This window comes from Hyperolius riggenbachi, chromosome 7 (genome assembly GCF_040937935.1).
Source record: "Hyperolius riggenbachi isolate aHypRig1 chromosome 7, aHypRig1.pri, whole genome shotgun sequence".
NCBI lineage: Eukaryota > Metazoa > Chordata > Amphibia > Anura > Hyperoliidae > Hyperolius > Hyperolius riggenbachi.
The window spans coordinates 277440932-277453991 of NC_090652.1; the positions used below are offsets into that span (position 1 = coordinate 277440932).

A 13060-nucleotide genomic window follows, 5' to 3' on the forward strand; every position below is an offset into this window, starting at 1 on the left:
TTCAGAAAGGAACGATCGCCACGAGGGCATACAGTACGTTGTTAATCATTATTTAATGAAATTTTGCTAAACGGTGTTGTGCGATATTGTGAAAATTGTTTGCCGCGCAGAATGGCTTGCCTAAATCGGTTAGTGGGTATGGGCCTTAAGTGAGTTGGAAATGACTCAGAAAAGGCCATGAGAAGCAAGGTATGAAAGTGGCAACAGGTGAAAAGGTGGATCTAAACATCTGCTACAACTTTGACTATCCATAGTGATAGCAATGTCTGATAGGGCAGAGCAGTATAGATGAGTGCTTCCTTTATATTTTATAGGAATTCATGTGAACAAGATGTTCAGGAGGCACATATGTGCTGGACATGGACATATCTGCCATGCTGTTTCCAATCTACAAGTGTATACATTTGCATTAACAATGGTTGCACATGGTAAATTACAGCTCCAAAATAGAATATGTTACCTGGTAGCTCTGTAAAAACGTCTGATACTTCTGGTACACACTGTTATTTAGGACCACTATGGAGATTTCAGAAAGTTTGGTCCTTATTGTTGGATCAACTAGATACTCTTCAATCGCACTCATGATGGATCTAACTGAATTCTGGGCATGTAGATCTGCTGTGTCTGTGGTAAAAGGAAATATAGAATGACAAATGAGAAATTCAGAAACCTTCAATTCTAAACCACTTACCCTTTTTTTCGTAAAATAAGGAGCTCCGGGATATAAGACGTACTTAGGTTTAGAGGTGAAAAATCAGGGAAAAAAATAAAAATTCTAAACCTAGGTACGTCTATAGTTCGGAGGCGTCTTATGCACCTTGTCCCCTCAAGCTGTCTTTATATAAACTACACTGCCCAGTTATACTAACCTCTGCTGCCCTCCAGCAACACTCCCCTCTAACACTAATCCCTGCTAACGCTAATCCCTGCTAACACTGAACCCTGCTTACACTAATCCCTGCTAACACTAATCCCTGCTAACACTGAACCCTGCTTACGCTGAACCCTGCTAATAATAAACTACATGTGCAGCAGAAGTAGTTGCTCCCTATCCAGTTGACGCAAATTCTCCCTCTGGTCTCCCTCCGACACAAAACCAGTGCGCTCTGAGCCCATCTCCTGTCTTCCGTCCCATTTTCAGTCCAGTGTACAGGCACCGCGAGTCCTCCATCTTCAGCCCGCTCCAGGTCCTGTCTTCTCCCACTTCCTGGTTCATGCTGTCATGCGTGACCTTGCGTTAATTTAAAATTCACCTTCCCCCTCCTGGGTTGGCTGCCCGCATTCAGTGCACAGCAATAGCCGGAGATGTTCACAACACTATTAGCTGTGATACGTCCATGGGTGGGACCTAGAAGTCCATCTCTGCAAATTTCTGTGCAGTGAAGACTGGCAGTCAACCCAGGAGGGGGAAGGTGAATTTTAAATTAACGCAAGGTCACACATGACAGCATGCAGCAGGAAGTGGAGAAGATGGGACCAGGAGCGAAGCCGGTGAAGTGTTTGACCATGTTACACTGCACTGGCTGAAGATGGAGGACTTGCACTTCCTGTACATGGGAGAGAAAATGGGACGAAAGAAGACAGAAGATGGGCTCAGGGTGCACTGGTGTTGTGTCGGAATGAAGACCAGAGGGAGGATTTGCACCAGCTGGATAAGTAACAATCCTTCCGCTGTGCTCTGCACTTGGGGGTCACCTTATATACCATACAGTACATTCAGACTATAAGACGCACTGACTTTTTCTCCCCACTTTTGGGAGAGAAAAGGTGCGTCTTATATTCCGAAAAATATGGGTAGGTCTGTGTCACATGACAAACTTAGTTTCTGTGCCATGATAATACAAGAGGCACCAAAGAGAAAAAAAGAAAAACTGTTCAAAAAGGAGCTATGGTGGTGGACTTATCGCAGAAAGAAAGCCAAACATAAGTAGCTTAAAGAGAAACCGTAACCAAGAATTGAACTTAATCCCAACCAGTAGCTGATACCCCCTTACCCATGAGAAATCTATTCCTTTTCTCAAACGGATTATTAATTGTATGGCTGATTTAGTGGTGAAACCCATCCTACAAATGATGTCAGCGCCTCACAGCACTGAGGGACTGACTTCACACTGTGGGAGACTTGTTGCATTGTGGGAAATAACAGCTGTTTACAACTGCCAAAAAAGCAAGCAGCATCTCTTTACAGTGACATCATCTGCCAGCACTAAAAATGTCACCATGTGATAAATGTCAGAATGTAAATCAGGGTGAGGAAATATTTTACAATGAAACACTGACTAAATCATTTATACATAATTATTGTAAGAAATAAGCACTTTTTTATTACATTATTTTCACTGGAGTTCCCCTTTGGGTTTTTTTTAGACACTTTATAACAGATAATGCTTTTCATGGGTATTATTCCCACTTCCTCAGATCATAAAAGTGCCTTATTGGCAAGTGTAGTGTGACCACATGCCTCTGTGAAGCACAAGGGGCCATATGCAATTGAAGGTGATAAGAAGCTGAAAAGTGCGAGCTTCTTATAACCTCACATCGCTCAGGAGTTACCAGTAAATTAAATTGCCAGTTTCACCTGAGCGATGTTTGTGTGTAAAAGAGCATAACTCGGGCAAATACTAGATATTTGGCGGAGCGATGCTCCTGTGTGGCAAGTGATGAGGAGCGAGGCATTTGTGCTGGGTAGCTGTCCTTCATGACCATGACACTGCTGCCTCGCTCCCCCAGGAGATGCGCATGACCCGGCGCAAGAGCCAGCCTTTGCTCTTACTCACTGCTCGCCACCTCCCTCCATTTGTCGCTGCCCGCAGACCCGCCAGGACCTTCTCTGCTACCACCGCTGTCCTCCTCTTACTGGGAGCCCTAGCAGAAGTATCTCTGAATGTCCCGCTGGGGCTCCCCATTCGTCTAGTAGAGGGCCTAATGAGAACGAGGATAATTCTCATTGGGCTACCTACTGGACAAATGGGGAGCCTCAGTGGGACATTCAGAGATGCGGACGGCTCTCCATGAAGAGATGGACTAACTCAAAACCTGTCGGTAATGTCAGATTTCTACTACCTACTGTAAGTGACAGCAACGTAGGAGAAAAGTCATTTATGGCTCATTTTACTCTGGAAAAAAAAACGTACTTCTTATTTGTATGTGTTTTAAATTTTAAGATTTTTGCGACAGTTCCTCTTTAAGCAGCTTTTTCTTTGTACTCTTATGACCACAGGCGCTTACAGTCAATATCAAATTGTGAATATCTGTGTTAATTGGACTTCACAGACACAAAGGTGACTAGAGATAGTGCAAACGGTTCCCGAACCGTTCGCCGGCGAACATCTCAGCATCTCTGGGCCCTGTACTACTTCCGGGTCACTATGACCCGGAGTAGTACGCCTGCGCTGGCCCGGCAGTGCGCGTCCTAGATCTCGCTCCTGTTGCCGGGCACTTTCTGCGCATGTGCGTGACATCATGAGTGACGTCACGCTCATGCACAGAGAGTGCCCGGCAACAGGAGCGTGATATAGGACGCACACCGCCGGGCCAGCGCAGGCGTACTTCTCCGGGTCATATCGACCCGGAAGTACTACAGGCCCCAGAGAGATTCGCCCGGCGAGGTGACTGGACCCTGAGGAAGATTGTGGAGAAGGACCGATTCCAGACCTTGATGGACCTGCGGAAGCAGTGGACTGAGTCTGGAGTAGAAACATCCAGAGCCACCGTGTACAGGCGTGTGCAGGAAATGGGCTACAGGTGCTGCATTCCCCAGGTTAAGCCACTTTTGAAGCAGAAACAGCGGCAGAAGCGCCTGACCTGGGCTACAGAGAAGCAGAAGTGGACTGTTGCTCAGTGGTCCAAACTACTTTTTTCGGATGAAAGCAACTTTTGCATGTCATTCGTAAATCAAGGTGCCAGAGTCTGGAGGAAGACTGGGTAGAGAGAAATGCCAAAATGCCTGAAGTCCAGTGTCAAGTACCCACAGTCAGTGATGGTCTGGGGTGCCATGTCAGCTGCTGGTGTTGGTCCACTGTGTTTTATCAAGGGCAGGGTCAATGCAGCTAGCTATCAGGAGATTTTGGAGCACTTCATGCTTCCATCTGCTGAAAAGCTTTATGGAGATGAAGATTTCATTTTTCAGCACGACCTGCCACCTGCTCACAGTGCCAAAACCACTGGTAAATGGTTTACTGACCATGGTATTACTGTGCTCAATTGGCTTGCCAACTCTCCTGACCTGAACCCCATAGAGAATCTATGGGATATTGTGGAGAGAAAGTTAAGTGACGCAAGACCCAACATTCTGGATGAGCTTAAGGCCGCTATGGAAGCATTCTGGGCCTCCATAACACCTGAGCAGTGCCAAAGGCTGATTGCCTCCATGCCACGCCGCATTGAAGCAGTCATTTCTGCAAAAGGATTCCCGACCAAGTATTGAGTGCATAACTGAACATAATTATTTGAAGGTTGACTTTTTTTTTGTTTTAAAAACTCTTTTCTTTTATTGGTTGGATGAGATATGCTAATTTTTTGAGATGTATGTGCGTATATATCATGTTACAGTATACTACAAGTTTGAATTATCTGCACTCCAGTCTGGGATTAGTCACAGTTTGCATGTGACAGGCAGCAGCTCCCTTCCCCCTCAGCCTCACAAACTGCAATAAAAAAGCACACACACAGAACTTGGAGGGGGAATGCAGAGGGCGTGCATAACTTGTCCCTATCACAGCATAGGCAGCTCTTTCCTCTCTGGGTCGACAAAGCTTGACAAAGAAAAGAAGATTAGATATATTACAGAGACAGTGCAACTAGAAAAGGCTGCAGTAATCCAGACCACATTAGAACAGGTATAGGAACTTATAGGATAGACGATATAAGGCTGAACATTTTGTTACAGAGTCTCTTTAAAAGGAAATAAAAATGGCAACCTCAATATCCCTCTCACTTCAGTTGTCCTTTAAAGGAAACCAGAGACGAACAATAGTCAAAGTTTTATACACTGGCCGAGCTGGAGAAGGCTGAGGATGGCAGCGTGGGACGGATCCATGTGGATGGGGCTGGAGGAAGCACCAGGTATGTATAAAATTTTGACTATTGTTCGTCTCTGGTACACTTTAAAGAGGAACTGTAACCAAGTATTGAACTTCATCCCAATAGCTGATACTCCCCTTCCCATGAGAAATCTTTACCTTTTCTCAAATACATTATTGGGGAATGGAGGGGGGGGGAGTGTCTTTATGGCTGATATTGTGGTGAAACTCCTCCCACAGTGTGATGTCAGAACAGTTTCCCATATGTGAGCCTTGTTGCACTGTGGGAAATAACAGCTGTTTCAACTGTCAAACAACCAGTATCTCCCTCTACGCAAATGTATATCTATAAAAATACAACCTTTAGCTTATCGCATTGTTAGGGAGTGTGGTTAAAGATTATGGCTGTTGATGCTGTCTTTTTTTTTAATGTCTGCCAGTAGTAAAGATGATGACCTGCAGGCTTATTGTGGATCAAAGCACAAGAACACATTACATGGCGAATATCAATAATTTCTTGATTGCTTCAATTTTTTAAATTCTCACTTTGCAATGTATTGATTTATATTTTTCCTCCATCCCAAAAGTTCCTCTTTAAATTCTCCCCCCATCTTGCACACACACAAGCTAATGTCAGGTGGTGCACGCATGGCTAGACTGGGAGGACCACTGGAAATAGAAGCAGTATTTCAGTCCTTGCTCTGACTGTTGCTGGTTTCAAGAAATACAGTTTTTAAAATGTATGCTATGTATTCTTGAGTCACATTTGTCAATACGAATTAAGAAATCATGCTTGTCTAAAAAAATTCAGTAAATGTCACCATCCCTTTTTACCTGTTCCAGTGGCTGGGAGACTGACAGTTGCCAGGTTGTGCTGGTCGCAGGTCTTCAGTGCCTTCTTCACAGATGGTATAATGATGTCTGGTGTTACGTTGATCAAGTGAATGATTTTGTGGCATTTTAGGTTACCAGCACCGGTTACAGCAACACCATTGTTGGGCAGCGTAGCTGAAATATACGAAGTACGAAAAAACATTTATCTCTGCAAATGGGTTAGAAAGTCAGCAACAAAGCTTATTAGATACTTTTAGATGCTTTAGAATGAGCATTTCTCATACTATGTGCAGGGGTGCGATTTGCTAAGGTTGTTGTGACCCCAAACAGAACTTAATTTGTTTCCCCCCCCCCCCTCCCCATGGGAGCAGCACACTTCATGATGGAAAATGGGCGTGACATGATTAGAGATGGCCTGAACTTTTCGCCAGCGGACAGCTCCCGGCGAAGAACGCATGTTCGGGGCTGCTGGCGAACACATGGCATGTTCAACCCAACCCCCCCCCCCCCCCCCCCACATACCTCATCATGGAGACAAACTTTGACTCCTCACCCCAGAGTCTTCAGGCACATGGCAGCCAATCAGCTATCCCTCCTTCTTGGACTGCACCTCTCATTAAAGACGCCAGCACGGCAGCCATTTTACACTCTGTCTGTGGCTGCTGTGAAGCAGTGTAGGGAGAGAGCTGTTAATAGGTAAAGCGGTAGTTAGGCCTCTTTTCTGTGTCCTCAGCAGGGCCGGATTTGTACTTTTTACCGCCCTAGGCCCGTTGTCATCATCTCCCCCCCCCCCCTTTCTTCTCTGCCCAACTTTCTAAAACATTTGGTGCCGGTCATTATAATATTTACACTGTGAGCCTCACACAGACGCAGTATGAGCTTCTTGCTCGGGCTCTGGCGGAAATAGATGAGCCAGATTGGATATGTGCGAGCTGCCTGCGCAGTAGAGTAGACCTGATCGGACTTGGCGTTTTCTGCTGGAGCCCAAGCAGAAAGCAGCTGTTTAAAGTTCAGGGCGACCCAGAGGTGGAAGCCATAGTGTGCCTGTGCAGACTTTCCAGGGTGCCAGCGCTGGATCGAGTGCTAAGGAGGACACAGGAAACTTTATTAGTGTCTAGAGACTTCCACGTCCAGAGGAATGTACCCCCTAGGGCACTTTTTTTCACTACAGATACTCTTTACTGCAGTGGGGCACTATGCAGCAGGATACTTCTATACAGCACCTGACATGTCACATGACATGCAAGAACACCTGGGAGCTGTACAGAAGTATGCAGCATAAGGCCCAGTTCACATTGACACAAAAAATGGACTGTAAGTGGACAGTGATGGAACAGATCTTAATGGTAATGAATCCAATGTTAACCTTTGGATCTGTTCCCATTGCTCCTTTAGGGCTACAACCCACTAGAACAATTGTTTTGAGTGTTTAGGGAGGTCTTCAAAACGCTAGCAATTTCCCTAAACACTCAGCCAATGTTAATGGATGGGCCAAATTCCACAGTAGCGATTGCGATGACCAAAATGACAAACGCAGGACATGCAGCATTTTTAAGCATCAGCGTTTTTGCAATGTAAAGTATATAAACGCTGGCTTAATCGCTCATGAATCGCTATACAGTGTGATTTGCTAGCATTTTTAAATTACTGCACACTGTAAAAAGAAAATTAATTGAAAGGACCAATCAGAATTAAAAATCGCTATTCGCAAATTGCTACACAATCGCTGGCACAAAGCTTACACTTTTTAAAATCTCTCCCAAAATCGCCAGAAACGCTCATGGAATTGCTTACAAAACACTAATTAAAAACGCTAGCGATTTGTAGAGGGTTCTAGGCCTCAGAATTCATACGTTCCTCAGAACGTAAAGAAAACTTGGGTCTGCAATGATTTTTCCAGATCGAAGGACACGTCGCATTGAACGTGCACTAACCGAATGGATAAAAAACGAATATCTTTAAAAACGAATACGGTTTAGACAGATGCGTTTTTTACATGGATCATTTTTTTTTTATTTACAGTGTGAACCGAGCCTTAAAGTGCCTAGGTGTAATGAAAAACAGAGTTTAGATCTTCCCTGCCACTGGAGTAGGTAGAATACCATGCTCTGCTCCTCTGAATATAGGGAGATGGTGTCAGTGGTACACTGGTTTGTAGTTTTATAGCACTGTGTAGCAAATGCATTTGCACCAAGTCCATGTTCTATGAATGGCAGACACATAACTTCTAACCTGTAACTTATTCTCAGCAATGTGCTGCCCTGTCAGTCTGCCCAGAAGGGCTTAAACACACTTTTTTTTTTGTGGCTGTCTGCACCTCTGCCCTGGGATTCCATTCATCACTCCCACGGCAAAACCTCCCTAGTATTATTACTGAGTGCAGGGGAAGAGCAGACATTAGAGACTGTATACAGCAGATGCCAGTGTAACAACAGAAGGAGAATACTGACCGTGAGACACAGAGCAGGATAAAAGCAGGGGAGTGCAGCATGCAGCTAAATGTTAAAGCCATGTGCAGATTGCATCTATGGCTTGGCAGAGTGATACTATACCGAACGTTTCATGCCGATCTCAGTCATTTCCTGGACCTGCACAATCTTCTGTATCCCCGTCCCTCTGAATTCCGATAGGCAGGAGCAAGGAGGAGGGCGGGGATACAAAGGGTTGCACTGATGCCACTGGCCAGACTTGGTAAAGCCTCTTCCATGGCTTCACAGGCTGATTCTGAAGAGGGGGCGGAGAGACTACAATTGAATGACAGCGGGCAGAGCTGTAATGATGCGGCCAGCCAGCCACTGCTCCTGTCTATTAACAAAGCTGCCCGCTCTGTCCCTGTCTGTAGCTGCCGCTGCTGCACACACAGGCATGCTACTGTGTGCAGAGCAAAGCGAGGGGCAGCTGCAGACAAAGTGACACTGCTACATTGTGGGGGATAGCATGGGCGGCCATTGGGACATTGCTGTCTGTTTCTGAACCCGCCCCCTCCTTGGCTCCGCCCTAGTCCGGGGCCTACGAGGCCTGCCCACAAATCCGGCCCTGGTCCTCAGTGGAGCTTCTTGCTGCTAGTAAAGCGTCCTGAGCACCCAAGAGCCTTATAAGGGCTTGTACATTGGTTTTCTTGCTATTGTTATATTGCAGTTCTGTGTGTCTTCTGACTGTCCAGGGCTTTGACTTTAGCTGTTGGACACAGGTGTGCACACTGCTGCAAGTGGTACAGTACCTTCCATAATAGCCCACATAAGTGCTGTTTTATTGTATTTAAGGCGTTACAGGCAGGGCCTTATAAGTGATTGTTGCAGATAGTATTAACCCAGTATGGTGAGCACTACACACCACTGGACAAAGATTGCAGCCGAGAGGACTAACATTTATGTCCTGAGGGTGTCAACTAATAAAAACAATGATTGGCTCACCTAAGATTATCACTAATACTCTTTGTGGTTGTTTGCGGTGCAGAAAACGCGGCGTTTCGTCTGTCAGTGTGAAGCGGATCTAACCCTTATACTACCTTATCAACGTGTACACATGTTTTAAAGAACTTTATTCCAGAAATTAAGGAATGTAATGTGATTTCTGCCCTTTGGAGAACACAACTATGTAAACTCCGTAATTTTTGATGGGACTTTTGCCAAGGATCCCCCTCCGGCCTCCGGCATGCCACGGTCCAGGTGTTAGGCCCCTTGAAACAAGAAACAATCCCTATAGGTTTTAGAATTCCCCTACCCATTGCATTGTATGGCGGTACATGAATGTTTGCTGCAAATTTGCAAAAAAAAAATATCGATGTTCGTGACTTCACTAGACATGATGTGGGTGGAGCCAACTGCATGATCTTATGTCAATATGAACCAAAAACTTCTGAGAAATGCAAGGGTAATTCAGGGCTCCGGCGATCGCCAGACCACAAATTACATCTCCCTCAGAGTTGCTCTCTGATACGGTAAAACGGATTTCTGTGGAATTCCAATTTCCGTTTTCATATTAGAAATGCTGATTTCCAATCGGAAATCCGGAAATTTAAATTCCGCTTACCAAATGAGCATACACTAACAATAAAGTGGCTAGCAAAATATATCACTTTTCTGGTCATTGTGTTTCTTTTGCTTCATGTACCAGACCCAGCCCAGTGTAGATAGTCAGATGTTCCCCCCAAGATAGCCCCCAGTGTAGGTAGACAGATGTTACCCCAGATGGCCTCCAATGCAGGTAGACAGATACTCCTCCCAGATGGTCCTCACTGTAGGTAGTCAGATGTTCCCTCCAGATGGCCCCCACTGTAGGTAGACAGATATTCCCCCAGATGGCCCCCATTAAAAGTAGTCACATGTTCCCCCAGAGATGTCCCCCAGTGTAGGTAGACACATGTTCCCCCAGATTGCCCCCAGTGTCAACAGTTAGATGTTCTCCCCAGATGGCCATCAGTGAAAGTAGTCAGATGTTCACCATCACCCCCAAGATGGTCCCCAGTGTAGTTAGTCAGATGTTCCCCCCAGTGTAGGTAAACAGATATTCCCCCCAGATGGCCCCCAGTGTAGGTAGTCAGATGTTCCTCCAAAGATGGCCTTCACTGTGGGTAGTCAGATGTTCCCCCCAGATGGTCTCCAGTGTAGGTGGTTAGATATTGCCTCAAGATGGTCCCCAGTGTAGTTAGTCAGATGTTCTCCCCAGATAACACCCAGTGTAGGTAGACAGATATTCCCCCCAGATGGCCCCCAGTGTAGGTAGTCAGATGTTCCTCCCAAGATGGCCTTCACTGTGGGTAGTCAGATGTCCCCCCCCCAGATGGCCCCCAGTGTAGGTGGTTAGATATTGCTGCCAGTGTAGGTAGTCAAATGTTCCCCCCAGCCCCCAGTGTAAGTTGTCAAATGTCCCCCACCAGATAACCCACCTAGTACAGCTGCTGTCTTCCCTAAATTGCATTGAGTAGTTAGTACCCACATGTCCACGATCTGGCACTGCCGAATCACATGTCCACGATCTAGCACTGTCGAATCTCACTGCTCTCTTTTGCCGCTGAGAGCCATATCACTATGTTTCTGTGCTTCTCATGATGACATCATCATAAGAGGTAAGCCAGGAACCATGGTGACAGCATGTTAAGCGGCAGAGGAAAGCAGTGGGATTCGGCGGTACTGGATTGTGGACATGTGAGTTCCCAGTCACTGCAACTCAGAGCAGAAAGAGGCCTGTGGAGAGCGTTTCTGCAGCAGGCCTCGAACAGGGCAGTCCAGTGGGGGATGCCCAAGGCCCCTGCAGAGGGATGGGGCCCCAAGCTTCCATATGGGTTGCTTGTACCCTAGCAGCGGCCCTGACTAGGCAGCACGTTTAGGTTTAGATTGATAATATTTACTGTCTGATTATAAAGAATGGAATAAAGCAAGGTGATAAACATCTGAAGAAAAGACTGAAAAAAAAAATTGGCATGAATTATACCCCAAAATGCGCATTGTGCCTTTACTGTGGGTCCAGCTGCAGCGAGAATGTCTTTGGATACACCTGGAAGAGTGAGAAATTAGACATAATTATTTGCAGTTTTCTATAACATACACCAACAAAGCCTATCATTTCGTGAAAAATTAAATAACGTATAGCGATGGATGACTCATATTGAATGACCATCATGGTGGATCATGCCACGGCTATTCGTTCCAACCATTGCTAAAGTCAATAGACTGTCACAAACAATAAGAACGATCGTCTAAACAATTGTTTGCATCCCATCATTCGTTTTTCGTTTTAACGATTGTGCCAGATGGATCCCATGAACAATTGTTCATTGTCAAAGATCCCTGATCCATCTGGCCGTGGATAATTGTCTCCAGATATCTTCAAGGAACTACACTGGAGACATCATAGCTACCCTTGCCTGGGTCATATATGAGTTCTGAGACGGGGTTGCTAAAAGGTGTTAATACAGTTGCATGAAACAGCCACAGCAAAAGGCCTTTTTAAAAAAAAATAAAAGTAATTCTTGGACAACCTGATTAACAATTAGGACAACCTGTGTGTTAACAAAAAGATCTCTTTGCAGATGGCTGCATCACACAGCTACACAACTGCTGAACCATTCAGAAACCACTGCTGTGTTCCACTATGACAAGCGAAGACTGCAATCTTTTACCATACAATAGCAGATCATTGAAATTTTAAAATTCCTTAAAAATTCAGTTTAATGTTTGCTGACTCAATTATCCCCACAGACCCATATCAATACTATTGTATTATTATTATTCAGTATTTATACAGCGCCGACATCTTCCACAGTGCTGTACAGAATATGTATTGTCTTGTTACTTAACTGTCCCTCAGAGGGGCTCACAATCTAATCCCTACCATAGTCCTATGTCTATGTATGTATCGTGTAGTGTGTAGCGCAGTCTGGTGCCAACTTAGGCGGTAGCCAATTAACTGTATGTTTTTGGGATGTGAGAGGAAACAGGAGTACCCTAAGGCCCCTTTTACACATAATAAGTTGCTCTCAGTAATAACTAAAAGAAAACTGACTTTCAAAGTAATGTCCATGTTTTCCTATGGGGTCCATCTGAAAATGGCGCAGGGAGAAAAATGGCGCACCGTTCTGCCGATAAATGTATCATAAAACGCTATTTACCGTTTTAATGTAAATACAATAAAACGGTAAATTTAGTTTTATGCTACATTGATTGCAGAGCGGTGCGCCATGAAAACCATGCAGGGGGCTGGGGTCGGTAGTATAGGCAGCGGGGGCTGCTAGTATAGGCAGCGGGGGCTGGGGGAGAGAGGCAGCGGGAGACTAGAGGGTATAGGCAGCAGATGTATGCAGAGGCATACGTTACCTTGTCCCGGGCCGGCGATCGCTCTTTCCCTCTGCTCCTTCCATTCGTTTGCTGTAGTCCTGCAGCCGGCCAATCACCATGCGGAGACTGAAGCCACATGGTGATTGGCCGGCTGCAGGACTACAGTAAACGAATGGAAGAAGTGAAGGAGCGGAGGGAAGGAGCTATCGGCGGCCGGGTCAAGGTAACGTATGCCTCTGCACATCCTCCCCCGATGCCTATGCCCTCCAGTGTCCCGCTGCCTCTCTCCTCCCCCGACCCCCGCTACATTTTTGAACACTTATAACGCTATTTAGCGTTATAAGTGTAAGGCACACTGCCTGCGCCATTTTTTAACACTTATAACGCTAAATAGCGTTATATAATGTAAGTCTATGAGGCGCCCTTTTT

At 45.6% G+C, this 13060-nt stretch overlaps 1 protein-coding gene across 1 annotated transcript in view; it reads right to left on the bottom strand.

The window, feature by feature from the left end:
- The window catches only part of LOC137525853 (protein mono-ADP-ribosyltransferase PARP15-like), a 76490-nt gene that overhangs the window by 53683 nt on the left and 9747 nt on the right, over positions 1-13060 (bottom strand). The window contains exons 3-5 of the mRNA XM_068247077.1: positions 11289-11351; positions 5856-6029; positions 461-624 (exon numbers count right to left, since the gene is read on the bottom strand). Of these exons, the coding sequence (XP_068103178.1) occupies positions 461-624; positions 5856-6029; positions 11289-11351 (401 nt within the window). The remainder of the gene's footprint in view (positions 1-460; positions 625-5855; positions 6030-11288; positions 11352-13060) is intronic.